This window comes from Danio rerio, chromosome 6 (genome assembly GCF_052040795.2).
Source record: "Danio rerio strain M-AB ecotype USA chromosome 6, GRCz13ab, whole genome shotgun sequence".
In the NCBI taxonomy this organism is placed as follows: Eukaryota; Metazoa; Chordata; class Actinopteri; order Cypriniformes; family Danionidae; genus Danio; species Danio rerio.
Genome location: NC_141026.1, coordinates 57297898 through 57325364, shown reverse-complemented (window position 1 = coordinate 57325364; position 27467 = coordinate 57297898). Strand labels below are relative to the sequence as shown.

Genomic DNA, 27467 nt, shown 5'->3' with positions numbered 1-27467 from the left:
ATAAATGTACACAAATTAGTTTTAGGGCACCAGTTAAAATGTAAATTCGATACTCGTAATGTTATCCTGAACGTAACTCAGTCTTCAAGCATGGTACGTGTAGTTCATTATTTAAAGGGCCATGAAACCCCCTCGTTTCAGCAGGGTGTTTTCACACCTCTACTTTGGAAAAAGTCAGAAAAGTGGGCGTGTCCAGCTCTGTTTAGGGGGGAGTGTCGGAGAAAGAAAAGAGGCATGGTGTGGGAGTGTCTATTTGCTGACTTTCAGAGTCAAAACACACACACACACAGGGGATAAAGGGACTGTGTTTACATGGACATCTGTAGTCGAATTATTTGCCAAATTATTAAATGGTTGACTTTAACTGCAGTTTGGCTCTTTCATTCAGGGAATTCATTCATGCCCCTTGTGACAAACGAGATATTTGATTCAAGGAACTGCTCTAAGCGTGTATTTTTCATGCAATGTTTGATACCGCACGGCGAATGAGAGAAAAAAACCCTCCGCATTTCTCGTAAACTTAGATGCACACGGCAGGTAGCATCAGAAAGCCGCGTGTCACAAAATGCGGTGAAAATCCTACACGAGGTTAAAGTTTGGTTGTGGTGCTAACATGTTTACACTCAGTGCAATAGTTTGTTCGATACGAACAAACTGAATAAACAAAGAGTGCTGCTCGCTCACTTACCAAATCTGTAGAGACAGAACAATCACCAGCAACTAGAGCCGCGTCTTTATTCATAAGCTTGCAGATGAGAACAGCTCTCAGGTAAACAATAATCCTCCTTAGACACGTAAGTTATTGTTGTCGATCGTCGCGTACACTGTGAATCCACACGTGATCCAGCTGCACTCTCACAGAGAGAAAATGAAAACAAAACTTAACTGCAGCAAACTATAAAAGCAACACTTCTCGCTTGTTTTGCCAACACAACGTGGCGTCTCTGGCGTCTAAACACTGTGACAGTAATGAATATTAATGAAGTTGCACAATAGAGCGCGCTGATTGGTTTAAACCAGGGGTTTTCAAAGTGTGAGGCGCGCCTCCCCTGGGGGGCGCCAGAGCATGTCAGGGGAGGCGCGGGAAAAATATTATATAATAAAAATATAATTATTAAGTTTAATTATTATATGTATTTTTTATTATATTTAAACGTTTTAATTAAACAAAGCTAAAAAAAAATAATACGTCTAAAATAAGAAAACCTTTTTTACCCAGAAGGCCATAGCTGTGAATTCGCTTCTGTTTGGCAAGCCCGCCATTACAGGTATATGTCTGCTAATACAATGGGTCGGTTTCTGAGACCCCCCGATTCAAACCCTTCAAGTTCAGGGCTTAAACCCAAAAGACGAGGATATGATGATCAGTATTTGAGTTTAGGATTTACGTGGACAGGACCAGCTGATGAACCACGACCTTTATGTGTGGTTTGTCAAGATATTTTGGCTAATGACAGCTTGAGACCCGCTAAACTTCGACTGTTTTGACTGGGGTGGACAGTTCTTGGATCTGTTCTGTTCATATTGAACCATCATCCTAGTTTTAAAAATGTTATATTAAAATACTTGTTATTACTCTGTAAATTATTGCACTTTCATGCAAATGATGATAAAGTCTGTGTCTTTATATATATATATATATATATATATATATATATATATATATATATATATATATATATATATATATATATATATATATATATATATATATGTATGTATATATGTATGTGTGTGTGTGTGTGTGTGTGTGTGTTTGGGAGGAGGGGTGCACCAATGGATAAGTTGTGTCAAATGGGAGGCCCACTGTCTTAGACTTTGAAAAACCCTGGTCTAAACCAAGCCTTACTCATGCATTAATGCAGCACACTGTAAGACGTAATAAGACACACTCTGGCACAGACGTCCAGTCTGCACGCTGGAATACACGCTATTATATTCTATATACATTCACCACCGATCCCCATCCAAACGCCTTCGTGTGCTTTTACCCACGTGGGGCGTGGGCGGGGCTGTGACTTGCGCCGGAAATGGCTGCTGGACCAGTTGGCTGCCCGCTCTCAACGTACTGTTTTCCATTACCCCTGTTCCCATCCCCTCTGTCTATGTTGTGTCTTGCCGGTGTGCTTATGCTAAGATAGGGCTGTTTTTCTCCCTTTTCTCACTTTGTCCTAATCAAGGGCAAGCTGAGGGGGTGTTTTTTAGCCTAACTGTCCAAATGTATCTTTCTTCGTTTCTAAATGCTACCTCCTAAGATCTGTCTTCCCTGAAAAGTTGTTTGTGATGTTTTGTGTATGGTCTGGGGGGTCCAATTTCGCTATACGAAAGTGTAGTGACAAATAAAGGCTTGATTGATTGATTGATTGATTGATTATGTCATGGCCGTGACGCCGCTTCAAAAATTCGTTTCAAACCAGAAGAACGAATTTGCTTGAAATAACACAAAAACAACCAATTTACACTTTTTAGTGAAATATAGATGTCCTTATAGTGTTTTTTTGCAGTGTGGGACACATATACGACTGTCAACAGCTCAAAACATGTGTTTTGGTGTTTCGTGACCCTTTTAACGTAGAGTTGTGTTAGATATGGAGAATCTTTATTGAATATCTAACAGGTGGCTTCAAAGTATTTGTCCATTCTCATAGCAATGACAAACACAAATTCACTTATTGTACATATACATTACAGCTTGGCCATTGACATGCCTTACAAAGGCAACTAGGAACTTCAACGAGAACATTGAGACAATGATCGAAATAATACCACAGATATCCAAAGATAACGGAAAATGAACAAATTCATCTAGTAATATCGAACACATCCTGTGGTTTCCATATTAAACTGTGGAAGGACTTCATTCTCCGTTGTGTGTTATTTATATCACAGTTGTTGAAGACCCATTGGGTGAGCTAGACGTGATACAAAACCACAGCGATCTGTTGCAGTCTGAGATCAATACCTCCAGCTTGCACTGGTAATCAAGCTAAAGTCGAGTAGAGTTGCCCCTGCATACAACGTGAGGTGATTTACAAGGACTTCACTGGTAGATGCTGGTATAATCAGGTGCAATGGGGTGTCTAGGAGGAGCAGATATGTGACAGTCATTTGGCTTTTGTTCTTTTACAGGTCTTGCTATTTCAGAGATTAGCACTATTAGCTATGTTTCCATCCACTGGTTTTTATATGCCTTTTGGAATTTTGCTTAAAAAAGTGCTTGATAGAAATGATTGTTGAAAATGGTGTTAAAAGCGTATGTGCTTAATCCCTTCTGAAAAAAACAGCTTAAACCAGCCTAGGCTGGTTGGCTGGTTCTAGCTGGTCTACCAGGCTGGTTTTAGAGGGGTTTTGGCCATTTCCAGGCTGGTTTCCAGCCTGGTCTTAGCTGGTCAGGCTGGGAGATGACCAGCTAAAACCAGCTTGACCAGCCTAGCCAGGCTGGGAGCCCAGCCTAAACCAGCTATATCCAGCTTAAACCAGGCTGGTCAAGCTGGTTTTAGCTGGATTTAGCTGGTCAGTTTTCAGCCAAGACCAGGCTGGAAATGGCTGGAAACCAGCCTGGAAATGGCCAAAACCCCTCTAAAACCAGCCTGGTCGACCAGCTAAAACCAGCCAACCAGCCTAGGCTGGTTTAAGCTGGATTTTTCTGCAGGGGTGGGATAAGATTATCAGATCAATAAATATATATACATATTAACTACAATGGAAACTCACTTACCGAATAAATTCCAGCATGTGCATATGCAAGTCATGTGATTTGGATTAAAATTAGTGTGATGGGATGACATTAATGGACAAACCAGCAGGCTGACCACATTTCACAATATCTGAAATGTTGTTTTGGTCATTCTAAAATGCCTCAGCCAAAGTCTGTCATCACAGTGGTTCAGTATTGTTACTTCCAGTCTTGAGTGTCTGCACTCCCAAAGACTTGTGCCTCCATAAACCACCGCACGTTCCTTGCGTTTCATCCTTGTCTTCGGAGGCTCGAGCAAGTTATTATATAAGAAAAAAAGGCTGATTTATACTTCTACATCAAGCAAACACGTATGCTCCGGTGCAGTGTTCAAGTGGTCGCATAACCCTTGCCTGACAGTCTCCCACTCTCTGAATGGCAGTGCGTTCCAAATGAAATAAATAGCCCTCCAAAGTAAAAGCAATCATGGCTGCCATGTTGAAATGTTGTTCCCAAAAGAAGTCGACACTTCAAGGGTATGACTGAAGTACACTTCGGGACTCCATGATCCTTTGTGCAGGGGTGTTGCACATTGGTGATCCATTTGGAAGGACTAATCCCTTCAAAGGTATCACTCTGGAGGGTAAACCCTTCAAAGAGATCATAGGGCAGGGATCACCAAACTTGTTCGTGGAGGGCCGGTGTCCTGCAGATTTTAGCTCCAACCCTAATCAAACACACCTGAACAAGCTAATCAAGGTCTTACTAGATATACTTGAAACACTTAGGCAGGTGTGTTGAGGCAAGTTGGAGCTAAACCCTGCAGGGCACCAGACCTCCAGGAACGAGATTGGTGACCCCTGTCCTAGGGCATAGGACTGATGCCGATGCAGACACGCACCTGTAATATTACATCGCAACCATGCATAGCGCAAGCACTGAGATTAGTCAGCTTGGTATCGGTGACGAGTGTGGGCAAGGATGAAGCAAGACTGCCATTCATACGCACGCGAATGCGTCAGACCCGAAACGCAAGGTCCTGCGTCAAGTTTCGAAGTTCGCTGTGTTGCAAAGTTTAAGCTTGGTGAACTCTGACCCGTGAAATCGCATCACTTGAGTGTGCAAGATCAATCGAGGATCAAAGCATGACCTCTCTGGACAAAAATTTAAATATGGAGCAATCCCCCACTTTTTAAATGTCTAATTATCTTGTTTAATCCCGCCCCTTTTCGCAGCACCGCACCACAGTATTTTGCATGCTCAAACTCTAGAGTGACCGCAGTGCGATCCCATTAGTGCGAGTGTTTACAATTCTCAAGTCCCGTGAAGGAGCTCCAGATGGAAACTGTTGTTTTGTGTTTACCTTATGATTAAAGTCGTTGCGCATCCGCTGGTTCCCACCTCTAAATGAGCGAGTTTGAGCAACTTGTACATTTAAGGTAGTGATCAGAAAAAACAAAACACCAGCGAAGAAACTTGACACAGAGGTAACATAAAAGCCCACTGCCAGTTAACGTTTCGGAAGTGTTATTGCAGAGCAACACGCATAGCATGCAGAAGTATAAATGCACGGCAACGCGCAAGGCATGCGCCATTAGTCACTGCACTCGCTCGATGCAGAAATATAAACCAGCCTTAACGCAACAAATTCCCTTTTTCTTTGTGATATTTGTTGCCAATTTACCAAGAAATGACTATTTTGTTCTCTTTCTCTCATTGGATGGAGATGGTGCTTTTTTGTGGCAAACGTTTTATGCAATATTCCAGTTTTACGCATAAATCTGATTAGCATCTTTGAATGGAAACATAGTTACTGTGGTGTGCTATGTGGCGATGGCCTCCATGATCTCATGGCACAGACATTGGCAGAAGCCGTAGAATATGCAGAGGACCAGAGTGGAGGGCACCAGGCTGACAAGGATCACTCCCATGGTGAGCTGTTGGATCATCAGCAAGTAGATCCCCAGTGGCAGTGAGCTGAAGTACACCAGGCAGAGGACACCCATCAGGAAGCGGGGAACTGAACGGGACGTCCATGCTCGGCACTTCTGCACAGGTAGGTGGCAAGGTAAGGAGTCCAAGCTGGCCGGCCGGTACAAGCGCACCATATTCAGCATGCTCATTGAGTCTGAAGACTGCGACTCTCCAGGGACTTCCATGATTGTGATAACTAGGCAGTCGGAGGAGCTGTGAGCCTGCTCGCCTCCACTCAGGCTGTTGGGTGTCAAGAGGACCTCACCGCTGGGTGTAGTGCCGCTCTTACGTGCCCGGTCCTGGTAGGTCAGAATAGCCAGAATGTTGCTGTCGTCTTGAAGCAACCAGATCTCCTCGTCAGGGACGTGAGTCTCGTGGCGGCAGAAGGGGCAGCTGATGATGCTTGGGGATGAGTCCAGCTCTACCATTTTCTTGAGACATTTGGCACAGACCCGGTGCAGGCAGCTCAACACTTTGGGCTTTCTGGCTCGAGTGTCAAAGCGATTGTAACAGATCTTGCACTCCAGCTCCTCCACAGTGTAAATCACTGGTGCCTGGGAGCCCTCTGTCTCCGAGTCCGACTTCTGGCTCATCCTGAGAGATGTACGACTGGAAGAGCCAGAAAGCAGGTGCGAATGTTCAAACTAAGCAGATTCTAGCCGCAGCACCTGAGCACCTACTTTGTCTTAGTTTTTTTTAAAAGCTTTGCCTTTGCTTTTCACCAAAAGCAATTGTTTAAACACATTTTTCAAAGAGCCTGCAGAACATACTGCTGATTAGAGGTATACAGAAGCAGAACTGAGATGTAATAGAAAGCTTAACATAATACTAATGTCCATGATATGACACCTTGATATATTTAAGACAAGCAAATGATGCTAAAATACAACAATACATAATTGGTTAGCATTACTGGCTGCCCGATTGAGCATTCATTGGGGACAAACCTGAAAAGACAATAAAGAAACTGACACTAGAGAGGTCCAAAAATATTCCATAGCAGGGCTGTCGAGCATCTGCCAATTCCTGTGAAATCAGAGTCTCAACAAAGAGCTTGTTTTTGCACTGTTATCCATAGTGGATGCTGAAATGAGGTTGAAAATAGGCAGATTCGGATAAACTCAGCAGAATCATCCTGAATGCCGTCAGATATTTTCTTTCAGTACTGGCTACACTTGACTCTGACCTTCACCTATGATATTGTCCTTGGAGTTCTGGGAGCTCTTTGTTTATTCTGCAAAAGAAAAGAAAGAAACGGATGTTATCGAGGTTGAGTTTAAGAAAGCAAATTTGATGTAAACAAATCTGAAGAGCACAAGAGGGAATGGCTTAAGCTTATCTAGACGTACCTTTTGTGTGTAAAACACTTCTCATGTCTTTGAGTCTGTAGCACTGAAAACTCTTTGCGTTTATCAAGCTCTTCCTATCTGGCATGTGTGTCAACATAGGGGTGTGTGCGTGTGACAGAAAGCTTGCTCAGTGCCCTCCAAAACCAGTTTTAGTTGTCCCTCTCAATATTAATGACTTTATAATTCATTGCTTTAGCTTTAACCCTCCTCCATTGATATTGGAGGACTGTGTGGATGCATAGATGCGCATCGTGCACAGGCAGCGCTCAAAGATTAATGTTTTTTGGGGAAAATTTATGCTCCATATTAACTATTTTTGGTTTAAGTATTTCTAAATCATTTGAAATACTTTTATCTTGGAGGAATTTCTTGTCAAGTTGAATAAAGGGTAGATATTTATTAGAATATTACATGTAACAGGTAAAAAAGCTGTAACCTGGAAATGGTATGAAGCAGAAGACAAAATGTTAAATCTAAATAGTAAGATAAGTTGAGGAAATGGAAGCAATGGCAAATGCTAAAATTACAAAAACAAATCTTCGTAGTATTGCTTCTCTGCAGCCCCACACAAATCAGAGCACTGCTGTATAAGACTGAAGGCTTTATTCTGCAAAAATAACCATCTTGGTTGTATTTTATCCTGCTTATTACACAGCTACTTGCCACAAAAACTAAAATGCATAGTTCTGAGCCATAAAATTTTCTTAATTCTTTAATTAAAAGCAAAGTTGTTGATCAAAAATGGCAGAATGTAGCATACACTAACCTACAAATTATAATACAGTCACAAGATGGCGCTGACAAGTCAACAGTGGCAAGACAGATAAATATATTGATGTGGATATGTTCACTGATGGTCATGATGATTGCCAGTACCCAGATGAGCCTGTGCAACCCAGAGGGTCCTACACCACCCAACCCTCTCCGAGCTGGTATCGAACCTGCGACCTTCCGCATTGGAGTTGGTTGCTCTAACAAGGAGGCTAAAAACCCTGCCCTCTAGTGTCTGTCACTAGAGCACATTTAGAGGTCAGAGGAGTGAGGTTTACCTGCACAGCACTTGTTACACCTGTAGGAGCCGTTCACACAATTCGTTTTTTTTCCAACACACTACTTTTTTATTGTTTTTCAATGTAAACACGTGCTTAATGCATGTGAATGTAGTCAGTGTTGCTTTATATATTGTGGCTAATTTAGTAAATCTTTTAATATTTAGTTTTAACCTGTAATTTGTTTCTAAAAACCTATAAAAAAAATAAAAATAAGATTCCCTCTATAAAATCAATAAAAAATTAAGCTGATACCCTCTATAAAATGTATTAAAATTAAATTAAGATACCCTCTCTAAAATCTATAAAAAATTAAGTTAAGATTCTCTCTATAAAACCTATTATAATTAAATTAAGATACCCTCTTTAAAATCTACAAAAAATAAATAAAGATACCCTCTATAAAATCTATATAAATTAAGTTGTTACCCTCTATAAAATCTATTAAAATTAAATTAAGATACCCTTTCTAAAATCTATAAAAATTAAGTTAAGAATCTCTCTATAAAACCTATTAAAATTAAATTAAGATACCCTCTTTAAAATCTACAAAAAATAAATGAAGATACCCTCTATAAAATCTATATAAATTAAGTTGTTACCCTCTCTAAAATCTATTAAAATTAAGTTAAGATTCCCTCTATAAAAATTAAATTAAGATACCCTCTATAAAATCTAAAAAAAAAAATAAATTAAGATTCCTTCTTTAAAATCTATTAAAATTAAATTAAGATTCCCTCTATCCAAATTAAATTAAGATTCCCTCTATTAAAATTAAATTAAGATTCCCTCTATTAAAATTAAATTAAGATTCTCTCTATTAAAATTAAATTAAGATTCTCTCTATTAAAATTAAATTAAGATTCTCTCTATTAAAATTAAATTAAGATTCTCTCTATTAAAATTAAATTAAGATTCCCTCTATTAAAATTAAATTAAGATTCTCTCTATTAAAATTAAATTAAGATTCTCTTAAAATTAAATTAAGATTCCCTCTATTAAAATTAATTAAGATTCCCTCTATAAAATAAAAAAAAATTAAAAATTAAGATTCCCTCTTTAAAATCTATTAAAATTAAATTAAGATTCTCTCTATTAAAATTAAATTAAGATTCTTTCTATTAAAATTAAATTAAGATTCTCTCTATTAAAATTAAATTAAGATTCTCTCTATTAAAATTAAATTAAGATTCCCTCTATTAAAATTAAATTAAGATTCTCTCTATTAAAATTAAATTAAGATTCTATTAAAATTAAATAAAGATTCTCTCTATTAAAATTAAATTAAGATTCCCTCTATTAAAATTAAATAAAGATTCTCTCTATTAAAATTAAATTAAGATTCCCTCTATTAAAATTAAATAAAGATTCCCTCTATTAAAATTAAATAAAGATTCTCTCTATTAAAATTAAATTAAGATTCCCTCTAATAAAATTAAATTAAGATTCCCTCTATAAAATCTAAAAAAATGTAATTTACGATTCCTTCTATAAAATTTATAAAAAATTCAATTAAGGCTCCCTCTATAAAATCTATAAAAAATTTATTTAAGATTCCCTCTATTAAAAATGAAGAGACCTTTTTATGTATAGCTGTAAGTGTGGGGAACTATTCAAGCATGTCTAAAGTTGAGGATATATGTAATTAGCTCCAACATTTCCTGATTCCCTGCAGACATGACTCACTCCAATCTGACACTGCGAGGCAAACAAGTGATGCAAGTGGATGTTAACATAACAAGAGCACAGCAAACATGCAAATTTCATTTCCCACAACGTAACGTTTCTTTGTTTTTTCCTCATCTCTCTTTCCATGTCTCCAAGCGCAGGTTGTTCGGATTTGAAGCCAGTCTATAAATAGCATGTGTGCGGCGCTAGAGGATGCAGCGAGCCCCCCGCCTTCCAGCCCCAACCTTGATGACTATGATAAGGACTGTCACACACTCACACACACACACGTCCAACAGTCGAGGATGCAGAGATGCACTGAAATTATGACTTTGACATTGGATGGCAGCCTGTCTCTGAGGGTTCTTCAGCTAGGTCACACAAATGGCAGCAGACAGTCTGAATAAAAGCCAGTGGGTCAGACATAACATCCAAGATGAAGCCAGAAGAGCGAAGGTTAAAAGAACGCTAGAATTTATTTGCCATTAAAATGGCAGAGAGTCAATACATGCTAAGGGCACATCTACATTTAGCTGAGTAATCGATGACTTTGCAGTGGAATATGTTAACTGCGCTATACTTGCGGCTGCAGATTTCAGTCAGTCCTTTATTCAGATGATGCTATTTTTAAGTCTATTCGTGTGATGATAAAATTGAGCAGCTGAATCTGAATTTATCATCATGTTGGCTTAAAAGAAAACATTGGCAAGGAAAGCTAGTGTGTGCAGCCCAGAATGGCAAGCATCTGCTTAAATTAGTTAATGCTTCTATTTATGGCACACTTTTATGTACAAAACCTGCTGCAAATATCTCAGAGCAGTATTTCAACATGAACTAAACAGAAACAGGTATAAAAAAATGTATATTACATTTTAGGACTTCAGTGTTCAGATAATAAGACCAATCACTTCCTGACAAAAGTCCTAGTTGTTAGAGCAACATATGATAACTTGACTTCTAGTTGATCACTTGGAAAAGTGGCAGAAGGTCGATTTTTCTGCTGAATCATCTGTTGAACTGCATCCCAATCATCACACATACTGCAGAAGACCTGGAACCCGCATGGACCCAAGATTCCCACAGAAATCAGTCAAGTTTGGTGAAGGAAAAATCATGGTTTGGGGTTGCATCAAGTATAGGGGTGTGTGAGGGATCTGCAGAGTGTATGACAACATCAACAGCCTGAGGTTTCAAGACGTTTGTGCTGCCCATTACATTACAAACCACAGGACAGGGCAAATTCTCCAGCAGGATACTCATACTTCAGCCTCCACATCAAAGCTCCTGAAAGCAAAGAAGGTCAAGATGCTTCAGGATTGGCCAGTCCAGTCACCAGACATGAACATTATTGAGCATGTCTGAGGTAAGATAGAGGAGGCGTTAAAGATGAATCTAAAGAATATTGATGAACTCTGGGAGTCCTGCAGGAACGCTTTCTTTGCCTTTCCAGGTGACTATTAATGCGTGATTTGAGTCTTGGAGAGATGTAAGGATGCAGTCCTCCAAGCTCATGATGGAGTCAGACACAATATTCATTCTGTCTCCACTGCAGCATGACTTTATATTCTATACTGGACATTATTTCTGTAAAGGTGACAAGACTTTTTCTCCAAGGCTAAGCAAAGTCAGATCTTACTGTCCTAATTAAATCATTAAAAATTAAGGCATGATCATAATTTATTTTGGTGAAATAAGCCTAATCTAGAGGCCTTTGCCTTTCATATAAGCCACTTCTGATACCAAATGATCAGCTAGAAGTCCAGTTATTATTTGCTGTTTCTAAATCTTGGATAGACAACAAGATTTTTGTTCAGGTAGTATATACTACATTTTCAATACATTTCAGTTTTCAGAATATAAGAACAATCATAAACTCTTAGAGTCTGTATATACAGTTGAAGTCAGATCTATTAGCCCCCCTGTTTATTTTTCCCCAATTTCTGTTTAACGGAGAGCAGCTTTTTTCAGCACATTTCTAAACATAATAGTTTTAATAACTCATTTCTAACAACTGATTTATTTTATTTTTGCCATGATGACAGTAAATAATATTTTACTCAATATTTTTCAAGACACTTCTATACAGCTTAAAGTGACATTTAAGGCTTAACAAGGTTAATTAGGTTAACAGGTTAGGGTAATTAGGCACGATATTGTATAATGATGGTTTGTTTTATAGAAAAAAAAAATTGCATAAAGGGGCTTATAATTTTGTCCTTAAAACTGTGTTTAAAAAATTTTAAAACTGCTTTTAATCTAGCCGAAATAAAACAAATAAGACTTTCTCCAGAAGAAAAAAATATTATCAGACATACTGTAAACATTTCCTTGCTCTCTTAAACATCTTTTTGGAAATATTTAAAAAAGAAAAAAAAAATTAGGGGGGGGGGGGTCTAATAATTCTGACGTCAACTGTATGAATATGCATTAAATATGCATATATATATATATATATATATATATATATATATATATATATATATATATATATATATATATGCACATACATATATACATACATACATATATATTGACAACACTGTCAATAAAGCATGCAATATACAAACAATACATAAGTAAAATAATAACAGATAAATACAATTATATAAAAAAATACAAAAAGAAAAAAAAATGCAAAAAAGAATAAAAACAGAATATTGATCCTCAAATTTAATCTTTTAATTTTACAATATCTTTAAAATAATCCATGAAAGGTTGCCAGATTTGACAGAATTTGTCTCTTAATTTGTCTCCAGTTGCAAACATTTCATTACATCCCTCATTAGATGTCTATATGTTGGAGCAGCTTTTTGTTTCCAGTTTAATAATATTACGCTTAGTAATAGACTGACAAATGGAACTATATTTTGTTCAGTACTGTTTTAGCTATCTCGAAATCAGTAATACCAGGAACTGCAATTAGGGGATCTGGATCTATCAGCCTTTGACCTATTGTTGAGAATGTTCGAAAAATATATTCCCAGATAATTTTGTGCAACTACAAAACATGTGGGCCAGTGATGCATGCTGGGTCCACTTCTGGAAATATCGTACTTAGGTTTTTATTTAGAAAACTGCTTTTAATCTAGCCGAAATAAAACAAATAAGACTTTCTCCAGAAGAAAAAAATATTATCAGACATGCTGTGAACATTTCCATCCTCTGTTAAACATCTTTTTGGAAATATTTAAAAAATAAAAATAAATAAAGGGGGGGCTAATAATTCTGACGTCAACTGTATGAATATGCATTGAATATGCATATATATATATATATATATATATATATATATATATATATATATATATACATACATATATATATATATAAATATACATATATATATGTATATATATATATATATATATATATATATATAAATATACATATATATATATATATAAATATACATATATATATATATATATGTATATATATATATATATATATACACACATATATATATATACATATATATATATATCTACATACATATATATATATATATATATATATATATATATATATATATATATATATGTATATATATATATATATATATATATATGTATGTATATACACATACATACATACATACATACAGAAAACACTGATAATAAAGCATGCAATATACAAACAATACATAAGTAAAATAATAACAGATAAATACAATTATAATAAAAAAATACTAAAAGAAAAAAAAATGCAAAAAAGAATAAAAACAGAATATTGATCCTCAAATTTAATCTTTTAATTTTACAATATCTTTAAAATAATCCATGAAAGGTTGCCAGATTTGACAGAATTTGTCTCTTAATTTGTCTCCAGTTGCAAACATTTCATTACATCCCTCATTAGATGTCTATATGTTGGAGCAGCTTTTTGTTTCCAGTTTAATAATATTACGCTTAGTAATAGACTGACAAATGGAACTATATTTTGTTCAGTACTGTTTTAGCTATCTCGAAATCAGTAATACCAGGAACTGCAATTAGGGGATCTGGATCTATCAGCCTTTGACCTATTGTTGAGAATGTTCGAAAAATATATTCCCAGATAATTTTGTGCAACTACAAAACATGTGGGCCAGTGATGCATGCTGGGTCCACTTCTGGAAATATCGTACTTAGGTTTTTATTTAGACAAATGTAAACGATGTATCACTTTAAATGGTATGAGGCCTCGCCGTACACATACTGATGACCTGTGGATCTGTTCAGGGGCTCTCATTGCTCATCAGTGATTTCAACACTTACATTTTTTCTCCCAGGAGGATTGTAGGTATTCTAAAGTTGTTGTGTTTGTTAATCTAAAAATATTTTTTTATATAATTTTGTGCATAAAATAGATTATTTTTCTTTAAGAGATGATTTTTTTTTGTCACATTCAATCACAAACTCTACGTCTGTGATGAAAATGGATATCTATTTTAAGATCGACCCAAAAATCATTATTTACTCGTCCTTCGTACTTCTTCTGTTGAACATAAAGGAAGATATTCTGAAGAATGTTGGGGAAAAAACAAGCATTTTTCCCACTATGAATGTCAATGGCTGTTTTTTCCCAACATTCTTCAAAATATCTTGATTTTTGTTTAACAGAAGAAATGAATACAAGTTTAGAACCACTTGTGTGTGAGTAAATAATGGAACTTTTAGTTTTTTTTTTAAATCGTTTTCTGCCCAGGATCTCAAAAGCTCTTATTAGTACAGGTTAATTGGGTTTGAATGGTGGAAATGAGGATTTTCAGTTGGTGTTTGTCATCTTGCTCTGGTGACCTGTAGTGCCAGTACCCACAGGAGACTATTGCGTCTGTGTGTAGGCTCTGTGTTTGTGTGAGAAGCGGAAATAAAGATGCAAGGGGCGTTCACAGGAAAACACCATCTGTGTCCTGGTGCTGTGGGTTACATAAATAATAGCAGCTCACCTGCCCGCTCCAATGTTTACGTCAGCCTTTTGAGGAGCACGCAGATCCTGGCAAACACTTATTTTTCATCTTCGTTTCAACATGCAATATTTTCTGCTGATTTTCAAAAATTAATAAGTACATTAAACGATTATTTTTTGTTTTGAAAAGAAATGATAACCAAAGCTTGAAATTAGAGCTTAGATGCATGTTGAAATGCCCCTATTGTGCTATTTTAACGATTATTTCTTGTTTAAAATAATAAATATTAAAGAAAATTTTTATTGAATCCTATTTTAAAGATGACTAATTTAGTTTGGAGCACTTGTAGTATAGGGTTACAGGAATCTGAAGTCAATAACTTGTTAATTTTCTCATAATACAAGCTTTATATCACTTTATTTCTCAAAGAATCCCATTTTAAATTTATTTTGAGTTTATTAACGCAGAAAATTTTGCTCTTACACTGCAAAAAAGACTCAGCTTTTGTCTCAGTTCCACTCCAAATGTTTAAAATCCCTTAAATCAAGAAGCATTTTCTAGACAAGCAAAAAATATTGTCTTGTTTTCAGAAATAATACGCTAAACTTAAGTGAGGTTTTCCTTAAAACAAGCAAAACGATCTCCCAATGGGCTAAACTTTTTATTTTTTGTGAGATTATTTTGCTTATCCTATTGGCTGATTATTTTGCTTGTTTCACAGAAAAACACACTCAATTTTGGCATATTATTTCTGAAAATGACAATATTTTTTGTTGCTTGTTTGTAAAATGCTGTTTTATTTAAGTTATTTTTAGTTATTGGGACTAGGGTTGGGTCGATAGACGATGCCATTGTCCATTCCCGATAGACATGTAGCTGAGCCGGCATCACAATCCTCCGCCCTGCCCCTGTCGCAGCAGCAACCGACTCATGAAAAATGCACACTCAGGCCCCGTTCACACTAATACCTCTCAGTTTAAAAAGTCATATTAGAATGAAAACGGTCCACGTCCACATTGGCGTTTCATCTAGCATTTCTGAAACGCCCTCCTTCCACACTATACCGCTGAAATCACATGGCCACACACAAACACACTCTGGCATGCGCTGCAGCGTACGTGCACGTCTGAGCTCCAGCAGTCAGCGGGTGCTTTGAGCACAAAACCCCAGAGAGCAGTGCATATTGGACAGTTTATCACTGATGTACCGCTGGATCGCATCTTGCTATAGTTGTTAAACGAGATATTTAATTAATTTTATTGTCTCTATCTAACGACTCTTCTGTCTTTTGAATCTATCAGGTAACGTGTCTCAGCGTCCATACACTGCTTCAATCTTTCGCTTTCAGGCTTGTACTTAGTTATTTCAGCGAAAACCTCAGATACTGTTGGTTGGTTCCTGTTGGTTTTTCCAATCAAGTTTGTCAACGCCATTATATTGACACAGATCACTCCGCCTACTCGTGCCAGAGTACCGCAGAAAAAGTGATTGACAGGTGCTCATTTGTGTATAACTTATCTTTATTTATTTATGATTTGGTTATGGGTAAAACAAAGACCATGCGGGTCAGGAAGTTGAAACGGTAGGCTATTAAATAATTAGTTCTGAATTAATTAATTATTCATCAATTATTCATAATTATTCATCGCGAAGTTTCACATTAGACATCGTACGATGTCAAATTGGTCGACATCACCCAACCCTACTTGGGACAACAAAGCTAAAAAAGGAAACCTTTTTTGCAGTGAACACATTTAGATCATGACGAATTACAGATATCACGTTAGTAAATGAATTATTTTGGTACTTCTGTGGTAATAACTTAGGTTTTTGTAAGAGCATAGCAATACATTAAATGGTTGTTCTTAACATGATGTTGAGAACGTAACAAATACAATATTTGAGTGCAGGTCTATGAAGAGAATATGGCGTTATGCAAATTTAACAAAGAATTACGTATTTTGTTGTTTTAAATTTTTATATTTAAAACTTTTCATTTTCCATTAATTTAATGTTCACAAACGGCTATGTTACATACAACTTAATGTAATTCTTGAAAAAGCATAATAGGGGCGCTTAAGGGAACATTAGGTCAAACTTTTAGTTTCTGATATTTACAAACCAGATATATGGCGATAAAGACAATTAAAGGACAAATCTATTTAGAAACTTCCTTTCAGATTCATTATAATGTATGCTGAGCAAGTCATGAATCTTTAACTAACTTTAAAGTGCAATGACCAGATAACTGACCCTTGCATGCCTACCAAAGTTTTCCCAGGACATGCACAGGGTATTGTGTGAATTTTCCATTCAAGTGGTTTTGCTCCACATAAAATGGATGCGTCATCGTGTTTCTTTCTCTCTTTTTCAGTTCCTGACTAAACAGGAAGCATGAGACGTGTAGCTGATGCTGGAGAGTTATAAGATGGGTAACAAGGCTGAAAGTAAATTCTCCAGTAAGGTAAAGATCTCTGGGGGAAGGACTGATGTAGTTCATGTGAATTTTTTTTTCTTTTTTAAATATTTCCTAAATGATGTTTAACAGAGCAAGGAATTTTTCACAGTATTTCTTATAATATTTTTTCTTCTGGAGAAAGTCATATTTGTTTTATTTCAGCTGGAATTTTAAGGTCAATATTATTATTACGCTTAATTACCCTAACTTGCCTAATTATCCTAGTTAAGTCTTTAAATGTCACTTTAAGCTGAATACTTGCACCTTGAAAAATATCTAGTCAAATATCATGGCAAAAATAAAAGAAATCAGCTATTAGAGATGAGCTATTAAAACTATAATGTTTAGAAATGTGTTGAGGAAATCTTCTTTCCGTTAAACGGAAATTGGGGGAAAATATACGGGGGGGCAAATAATTCAGGAGGGCTAATAATTTTGACTTTAACTCTATACTGACAGAATTTGGAACATCCTAACTTATTATCAACTCAAAAAGCAACAATGTTCTCTACAAGTACCAGACAGGGCACAAACCACCATAAACGTTGATGGTAACAAGTTAAACATGGCCAAATTGTCCCCACTGATATCTGAAACACCACTTTGCTTCACCTTACTCAGTGCTGCATTGTTAGTATGACAAAAAAGTTTAAAAGTTATTTTTATGCTGGTGTGCTTTTTATTTACTGCAAAAATGTCTTTATACTTTCTTAATTATTTTGTCTTGTTTCTACTCCTAATATCTACAAACTCTTAAATCAAATTAAGTGAGTTTATTCATAAAACAAGCTAAATAATTTTTATTCAAACTGAAAAACTAGATTATTTTGCATGCCCCATTGGCAGAAAACAGTATTTTTTTTTTGCTTGTTTAGAAGATGCTTCTGGTTTATGAATTTTTAGATATTTGGAGAAGCAAGACAAAAGTCTATGTAAGAAAATCAATTTTTTGCTGTGTAACATCACACTTCAATTTCAAGGGAGCAAATTAAAGCGGAGTTTATGGTTCACAGAAACAGAGTGTGAATTCCCAACACAATCTCACGGCATTCATAATGTTTTGATTTAGTGGCTAATTCGTATGAGTTTCTACGATCTAACTTGTACAATTTAGTATGATTTGCTCATCACCATATGATGGTTGGGTTTAGGGGTGAGATTGGGTGCTACACCTTTAAAAAAAAAATTTTAAATTGTAAATTCGTATGAATTAGCCACTTAACTTACAAAACGTAAATACTTCAGTTTTCGGTCACACATTATTTTGATGGTCTGTTTGTTGAGTTTAAGTTGCATTTTTTAAACATGCCAACTGATTCCCATTAGATTATAAGTAGACTGTTAGGTTGGGGTTGGGGTTAGGATAAAGTTAGTGTAAGTTGACATGTACTTGCAAAGTTTCTTATAGTCAGCTAAATGTCTGTTAAGGGAGCAGCATCAACCGATATTAAACAGACCGTTTACTAATAGTCAAATGGACCATTAAAATAAAATGTTACCATGTTTTCTGGTGAGATCAGGCTGGAATTCCAGCATGATCGAGACCAGAATATACAGAAGTAGCAAATATATGACACATATATTATCATTATCTAGTATATATTTAGTACTATATTTTAGTCCTATTTAGTAATATCCAACAACAATTGTTTTCTATAGATTCTTCCATTTCATATTCCAAATATGGTGCATTTACAGAAACTGAATGTGACGAGACGACAAGTGTTACATTTTAAAACAAGGTGTACATACAGGTAAATACAGAATTATTAGCCCTCCTCGAAAATTTTACTTCTTTTTGAAATATTTCTCAAGTGCTGTTTAATAGAGATTTTTTCCCAACACATTAAAACTAATGTTTCAAAATAACTAATAGCTAATTGCTTTGCCTTTTGTATTTTGCTAGTTTTTTTTTTTTTGCAAGATACTAGTATTTAGCTTGCGGTTCATTTTGCTGTGGTGACCCCAGATAAATAAAGGGACTATACCGAAAAGAAAATGAATGAATAATATTTAGCTTAAAGTGCAATTTAAAGGCATTACTTGGTTAAGTCAACAAGACAAGTCAGATTAATATGGCAAGTCATTGGACAACAGTCTTAATAATGTAACTAATAAAACTTGAACTTTTTTAAAAATTACTAATTGGAATGTGATGAGGCAAGAAATGTTACATTTTCAACATATAAGGCATGAATATAACACTGAAATTGAACTTAAAATATTACTTTCAAATAGTATATCCAAATGATTAACTTCCAACTATAATAATCCATTTTTTGAACTGTATTTAAAATATTGTCCTCCAATTTGCAAGAAGTGGTTACTGCTTTACATGGTTACATAAACAGCATCTACAAACTATTGCATTTCTGTGATTTTATTTTAAGTATAACAAGATATTCTTTCATTTTTCTTCAACTTAGTCCCTATTTCAGAGGTCACCACAGCGGAATGAACCACCAACTTCTCCAGCATATGTTTTACACAGCGGATGCCCTTCCAGCCGCAACCCAGTACTAGGAAACACCAATACACTCTCATTCACACACTCATACGCTACAGCCAATTTAGTTTTTATTCATTCAATTCACCTATGCCAGGGGTGTCCAAGTCGCTCCTGGAGGGCCGGTGTCCAGGAGAGTTTAGCTCTAACCCTAATCAAACACACCTGAACCAGCTAATCAAGCTAGACTAGAAGTTTCAAACTAGAAACTTCCTGGCAGGTGTGTTGAAGCAAGTTGGAGATAAACTATCCAGGACACCGGCCCTCCAGGACCGAGTTTGGACACCCCTGACCTACATCAACATGGGGAGAACATGCAAACTCCACACAGAAATGCCAACTGGCCCAGCCGGGACTTGAACCAGCGAGCTTCTTGCTGTGAGGTGATGGTGCTGCCCATAACAAGATATTCAATCAGTAAAACATGCAGGATTTGACTTTGATTATTTAGAAAACCTCCTGAATCCCCACTGCACACATTTAAAGGTTTTTGACTGGGAATTGGTAGCTAAAGGTCAAGTTAATTTTCACTATTTTATTGTGTTACTTTCTATCCTTTCCAAATCTAGCATTAAAAAACTGTTTTTACTTTTGGCTGCTTCTACCTAAGCACTGTACTGGTCATATTAGCCAATCCTTATCGTCCTCCCAGGCTTGTAAAAGTAATCTAAATCTAATCTAATCTTAATTTTGGAACTGAGTTCAATATCTTGACAGCAGCGAGGCATAGAAATGCACCTACAATTGATTTCTGTGCAAAGCTAAAGTAATTGAATGTCCTATACAGGTAAATAAATCTCCTATTAATTCATTTTGCCCAGTAATTTAATTTCTGCAAAGACAGAAACTGACACAAGACACTGAACTGATCACACACCGAGCACAGCCATCAGCACTCAATGTCTTTGTCTTGACATCTGAACAGAAGGATATCAGACTGTCCAGCAAGTATCAGCTGATTGATGAAGATAAACTGGTATTGAAGATATTAAAGATACATTTTCAGATTTGATTAGCATGTCAGAAGAGAAAACCAATAACAAATGATGCTGTAAATTAACTTGTGGAGTCACAAACAATTTTGGAGAATTATTCATTTTGTTTTTCATTCCAAATGATTAGATTTTTCGCCAAATAGTACACTTCAGTGGTGCTCGTTGGTTTAAATTGCTTTTTAAATGCAGCTTTAAATGACCCCAAAGAAATTTAAATAGCAAAACATTGTTATTTTCTTAAAAAAACCCCTCTAAAATGTCAATTTTAACCAAGTTTGTCTAGCATTCTCACGTAGAAAAAAACCTATATGCGCATATATGTAACCTATATGCAGAATATATGCACATATATGATAATATATACGCTGCATGTATGCGTATGGGACATATAGGCAAAATTGAGATGCATATATGTGCATATACAGGCCACATAGGTCTCCCGTATTGCTTCTTTATATCCACATATAAGCTCTATATGTACATACAAGATATGTCTCCTACCGTATAGCTTATATCTCACTTTGGGAACTGTCATACACGATGCCTAGCTGATATTTTCTATTATCAAGGCAATAACTAAGAACTAAAAAAAGTGCAAAAAAATTGCGTATGTGCGAACACTTGAAGTTGGTATTAGATGTAACTGGCATGTTATGGAATTTAACTATGGCAAATAAGTAAGAGCCCATACGGATTGCCAGTTTTTCTATATTATATGTACAGTTTAAGTCAGAATTATTAGCTCCCCTTTGAATTTTATTTTCTTTTTTTAAATATATTTTCCAAATTATGTTTTAACAGAGCAAGGACATTTTTACAGAATGTATGATAATATTTTTATTTTATTTTAGAGAAAGTCTTATTTGTTTTATTTCAGCTAGAATAAAAGCAGTTTTTAATTTTTTAAACGCCATTTGAAGGTCAAAATTATTAGCCACTTTAAGCTATATATTTTTCAATAGTCTACAGAATAAATCATCATTATACAATAACTTGCCTAATTACCCTAACCTACCTAGTTAACCTAATTACAATACATTTAAATGTACCTTTAAGCTGTATAGAAGTGTCTTGAAAAAGTCAAATATTATTTACTGTCATCATGGCAAAGATAAAATAAATCAGTTATTAGAAATGAGTTATTAAAACTATCATGTTTTGAAATGTGCTGACAAATCTCTCTGGTTAACAGAAATTGGGAAAATAATAAACAGGGGGTGGCTAATAATTCTGACATTAACTGTTATGTACATATAATATAGGAAAACGGCAAATTTTATATATGTCATATATATCTAAAACATATATATATACCTATATTAAAACATAATATATAGGTTCTTTCCGTGTGGGTTAATTCTGGCATGCAAGATTTTATGGTTAAAAAGTGCATACATTTTTATTTTTATTAAGAAAATAATTGGTCGTTTTGTCATTGAAGACACTTCTACTTCGTCTAGGATCATTTAAAGCAGTGGTTCTTAACCATTTTCATTTCGGGGCTCACTTCTTTCTCTGATCAAATTTTGAAGGCCCACCTGTCTGACATTTTCTCTAAAATGTTTGTATGAAATGCTCATTTAAACCTTTATTTATTAACATACTGTATATATGTATAATACATCTGTTGTGACTTTTATTATGTTCTATTATCAGCATTTTTTAATAATATTTTTTAATAATAATTTTTTTATATAAACATACACAAATTCAAAGAAGCACAGGTCAATGGGGGGATTGCAAAAGACCACCTGCTTTAAACTGGACTGACTGGATATATCTTCTATTAAATATCCACTATTCAAAAATATACAGACAAATGTAAAGTACAATAAAACAGCCTAAATCTGTTGACATGTGTCGATCTGATGGCGGTTGAGTTTGCAGCTGGATATTATTGGGAGATCACTGACAGGAACAGTGAACAGCTCCGCCAGAGCGCGTCTGAAGCTCATATGCAAGTTTATTTTACATTCTATGTAAGAAACACCATTAAGCCTCGCTCTTACATGTACTAGCTGCAGACGCGATCATGAGGCTGTTTATGCGCCAAGTTTGAAGTAATCAATCAGAGAACAGGAGAAAGTGAGTTACTACTCATTTTAATATCATATTAATAATGATTCAAAATTTATATAATTTTAGTTCATTTTCATTTTAAGCTCTCACGCGCAGGATCGCTGGGGCCCACTAGTGAGCCGCGGCCCACCAGTTGATAATCCCTGATTTAAAGGACTTTGTTGCTGCACTGAAAATGTAGTTTGGAAGTTAAAACCACTGGGCACTACAGAAATCAACTAAATAAATAAAAAGTCCTGCATTTTTTCCTCAAAAAACTTAATTTATTTTAAGTAAATTATCAGGAAATTTTCATGCTGGAAGTTATGGCTGCACAAAATTTAAAAAATTTAACATATAATATATATATATATTGCAGGCTGCACGGTGGGTGGAAAGTTGGTGGTTCATTCCGCTGTGGCGGCCTCAGATTAATAAAGGGAGTAAGCCGAAAAGAAAATGAATGATTAAATAAATATGTGACATAGATGTGCTAAATAACTATTTGGTAAGAATTTATGCTTTTGGATGGATTGGGATGATGTTGTAGGGGAGTGCATATGCATAACATATAAGAAACTTCAAATAAAAAAATTCAATAAAAAAGATACAAATGAAATAAACAGCATTTGATTGTTGAACTGTATTCAGGTGTACAATAATTCAATAATCTAATGTAAAATAATACTGCACAGTTTTCTGTTCATAAACAATTAAACCGTTATTAATTTGTCAACATTACAAACGGCACAATTTCTGAGGCCTGAATAATTTTAAAATCCTCACACAGTCACAGGCCACAAAAAACACTTGCGAAATGATCAATTATAATCCAGACTCAACAATGCATATACTCGCGATGTGACTAGACTATTTTTGAGATATGTAAACAAAAACAAAGGACACAATCTCACAGCAATTCGTAACTTTTTCATTAAGAGGCTAATTCGTACGAATTCGCATGATCTAATTCGTACTTTTTTTAACGATTTGCTCATCCCCCAATGACGGTTGGATTTAGGGGTGGGGTTAGGTGCCACACCACCTTGTTAAAATCGTACAATTTCGTACGACTGAATTTGTACGAATTAGCCACCAAACTGGCAAAACGTAAAATACTTACATTTTCTCGTGAGACCAGGCTGGTCCTGTCTTACATTTTTCACTTCTATAGCTTACTAGAATCCAAAAAGAGCCACATATTGATGAATAATGTTATGATAGCTGTTTTAACATTAAGTTATGATTGAATTGCCTCATGTTACAGTTATGAAATAGTTTGATATTAAGCAGGAAATGTTCATGAGCCAATGACATGACCACATTGAAACAGTCTATAGTACGATCTATTGTCTAATGAATAATCATATTGCGATATCGATGCTGAAATGATATATTGTGCAGCCCTACTGGAAGTTCACTTATACTTCAAAGGCATAGTTTACCCAAAAATGAACATTTTGTAATCATTTCCCTATTAACCAAATGTCTATCAGTGTGTTTCTTTCGTTGAACAAAAAGGCAGATATTCTGAAGAATGTTGGGGGAAAAGTGTTTTTTGTTCCTTCAATGGATGTCAGTAGTTTCTTTTCTCCAATATCCTTTAGAATATCTTTTTTTTGTGCTCAGCAGAGGGAGATTTATAAACATTTACACTGCAAAAAATGCTTTTATTTCTTATATTTTTGTCGTTTCTAGTTCAATTATCCAAAAATATCTTAAATCAAGTAGTGTTTTTTAGACAAGCAAAACATATTGCCTCGTTTTAAGAAATAATATTCCAAAATTAGGCAAGTTTATCAATAAAACAAGCAACATAATCTTATGTCAAAAGAAAAAACTACATTTATTATCCCATTTGCAGATTATTTAGCTTGTTTTAAAGAAAAACCTGCTTCATTTTGGCATATTATTTCTTAAAATAAGACTATTTTGCTTGTCTAAAAAATGCTTCTTGATTTAAATTTTTTTAGATGTTTGAACTAGAAACAAGAGAAAAATTCTAAGTGAGAAAAGCGTTTTTGCAGTGTAAAACCACTTAAGTGTGAAGAAATGGTGAAGAAATGTTCTTTTTGTGTGAACTATCCCCATTTTTGCTTTTAAAGCTCACTATATTTTGGAGCAGGGCCTTATTTTGTTTCACTTCTGTGCATACAGTTAAAAAAAATGCAGTTTTAGTGTAGTTGTTCCTGATTTAGTGTGACAGCTCAGTGGTGACTTCACATGGGAGTTAGCCATCCTATTCACTTGAGCGCAGGTTTAAAGCAGTCCAACTCACACAGGTATAACCAGACATGGCCTAGTTTAAGCTGACCCTGCAGGAAGGGGCACATCCACAAATTAAAGGGAGATATTTTATAATGTCAGCCACTGAAATACTTCAACTAAATGTCCTAAATGACCAGCTCGTCCTCGAGTGACTGTTGAGTTTCGCCAAGACATGCCATTTTGCAATTGGGAACACTGCCAGGACTGAACGCTGTCGCCATAAATAAATAGGTGTAATCAGTGTTGAGGCGCAAACAACTTAATCTTTGTTCCTTTGAAAACTCTTACGTTTTCTGTGAAAGAATTGAAAAATTCTGTTGCTCTTAAGTATATGTTATGCTTTTTAATAATATGTGTCTTGCATCTCTTCAGAATGGCAGACTGTATTAATGATGGCATTCGAGAGGCTTTTTCAGTGAGGTAATTACAATTCATCCTCCACACAAGACATTATATAACATGCTAAGACTCACTCTCTCTCTCTCTCTCTCTCTCTCTCTAGTTGCCTCAATGACTATTCTGAGTCCATTTCTGAGGAGTCTGAAACAGCTAGATATCATGTGCACAATAATTAACTCTATAATCTACTTATTTGTGCATATAGTTCAGTCAAAGATATAGCATATAGCTAATAACATCAATTTTACACACCTTTGGGAATGGCATTTCCCATTTTATTGTCTGTAAGTTAAAATATCAAGCCTAAGACATTTCTGCAATGCATTTTTCATATTCATAGCCAATGGTTTACATGAATAATATATAACAAGCTTATAGATTACTACACAACTAATCATATCACTAATCAAACTGTTTAATTAGCTATCTTGGGAGCATTTAAAAATATGTCTTCTATTTTTGATGTTCATTGCTGGTCCAACAGGTATATATATATATATATATATATATATATATATATATATATATATATATATATATATATATATATATATATATATATAAATTCAGGTAAATTTTATACCAGCAATATCACAATAACTACAGATACAGCCTGCTAACACTACAAAATGACTCTTGTGTGGAAGAAAACACAAGTAATGTAAAAGAAATCACATTTCTATCGACTGCCAATCTGTCGCCGAACCGTACAATGGTTTGTCATTGAGGATTTTAGATCTAGCTGTCGCTTTCCTAACTCATACGTCGTTTTAATATTTAAATGACGGCTCGGATAAATGTAATTAATTATTAAAACAAATCTGACACGCATATATTCGCCTTTGGAAGGAGAGAAAAAGTCGCGTTGCCGTAGACGTTCATCAGATGTTCAAACACACATCAACATTTGATGCAAATTAATAATTGAATGGCCAAACTCTCGTTATACATCATGCTAATCCGCAGTTTTCGCCAGTGACACTCACCCTCAGGTCTTGAATGCGGCTCGAAAACGGTCGCGTCCAGCTTCGACCCTCCAGTCCAATGAAAGAATCGTCTATTACGGACACATTTTGCTTTTCTCGTCGCTTTGTGGTGAGTCACAGTCAATCTTGAGGTCCCATCTGTCCGACCACAACTGCTACATCCCCCTCATTGCGGTAATGCTACAGCATCTGAAGCTGCACTGATTTCTCCTCAGTGGTTGCTGTGGCAACAGGAGCCAGCGCGAGCTCCGACCGGTGTCCACTCAACTAACTAGCTAACTAACTAGCTAGCTAACTATCTGAGTGATTTACTGACTAACTAGCTTGCTAAATAACTAGCTAGCTCTTACCAGACGCATGTGAACAACTACTGTGATGGACAGTTTAAAATTAACGACGCCTTTATGAAAATTACCCCAGGGTTTTGATCGTAAAACTGCAGTTTATTGGTGCTTTTCATTTGTATAACCATAGTTTTACAACATTTACCATGGTAAAACTATGGTTGGTGTCGCAAAACCATGGTTAATTTGTGTGGTAGACGCTACCCTAGTTTGTTTATTATGGTTTTGTAGAAAAACTGGTACAAATGGATGTTATCTGCCAAAACAAGATCGTTTCTACAATTTTATTTATTAATTCATTTTCTTTTCAGCCTTTGTTAATCAGGGGTCGTCACAGTGGAATGAACCGCCAACTTATCCAGCATATGTGTTAAGTAGTGAATGCCCTTCCAGCCGCAACTCAGCACTGGGCAACACCCATACACTCTAACGTTCATACACATACACTATGGCTAATTTAGCTTAATCAATTCACCTATAGCGCATGTGTTTGGACTGTAGGGATAACCGGAGCACCCAGAGGAAACCCACGCCAACATGAGGAGAACATGCAAACTCCACACAGAAATGGCAACTGACCCAACCGGGGCTCAAACCAGCAACCTTCTTGCTGTGAGGTGACAATGCTAGCCACTGTGTTGCCCTCCTACAACTTTACTATTAAAACAGATGGTTAATTTTTGTAAGAGTGGTTCAATTGCTTTTCAAATGCATATGTTATTATAAAATTGCAATTTATCTTAATCCACTGACGAAAAAAAAATGATGCGAATTTTTTAAATACCATGCTATACTATTTTTTATTCTTTATTTATTGAACATTTTAAATTTATAGCCTACTTAAAGTGA

General features: G+C 35.5%; 4 protein-coding genes across 9 annotated transcripts in view; 1 reads left to right on the top strand and 3 right to left on the bottom strand.

The window, feature by feature from the left end:
* The window catches only part of slc12a5a (solute carrier family 12 member 5a), a 2560186-nt gene that overhangs the window by 1277215 nt on the left and 1255504 nt on the right, over positions 1-27467 (top strand). The gene's annotated exons all lie outside the window — the stretch shown is intronic.
* Positions 1-27467, bottom strand: part of nav1b (neuron navigator 1b) — a 947042-nt gene that overhangs the window by 423467 nt on the left and 496108 nt on the right. The window lies entirely within an intron of this gene.
* The window catches only part of LOC148679702 (uncharacterized), a 378972-nt gene that overhangs the window by 278041 nt on the left and 73464 nt on the right, over positions 1-27467 (bottom strand). The window lies entirely within an intron of this gene.
* LOC797048 (E3 ubiquitin-protein ligase RNF182) lies at positions 2578-26456 on the bottom strand. Of its 6 annotated transcripts, none has more exons than XM_087258246.1 (3): positions 26275-26456; positions 3527-6884; positions 2578-3331 (listed from the first exon to the last, which is right to left on the bottom strand). In XM_087258246.1, exon 2 carries the CDS (start codon positions 6241-6243, stop codon positions 5500-5502), a length of 744 nt encoding a protein of 247 aa, XP_087114372.1. In that variant the 5' UTR covers positions 6244-6884; positions 26275-26456; the 3' UTR covers positions 2578-3331; positions 3527-5499. The 6 variants fall into 6 exon arrangements, with proteins under 6 accessions (XP_087114372.1, XP_087114376.1, XP_087114374.1 ...); XM_087258250.1 differs by having other exon boundaries at positions 2578-3300; positions 3622-6884; XM_087258248.1 differs by having other exon boundaries at positions 2578-3295; positions 3622-6884.

Coding starts and splice junctions, on each gene's coding strand:
- LOC797048 (XM_087258246.1), bottom strand. CDS start 6,243: ATGAGCCAGAAGTCGGACTCGGAGACAGAGGGCTCCCAGGCACCAGTG.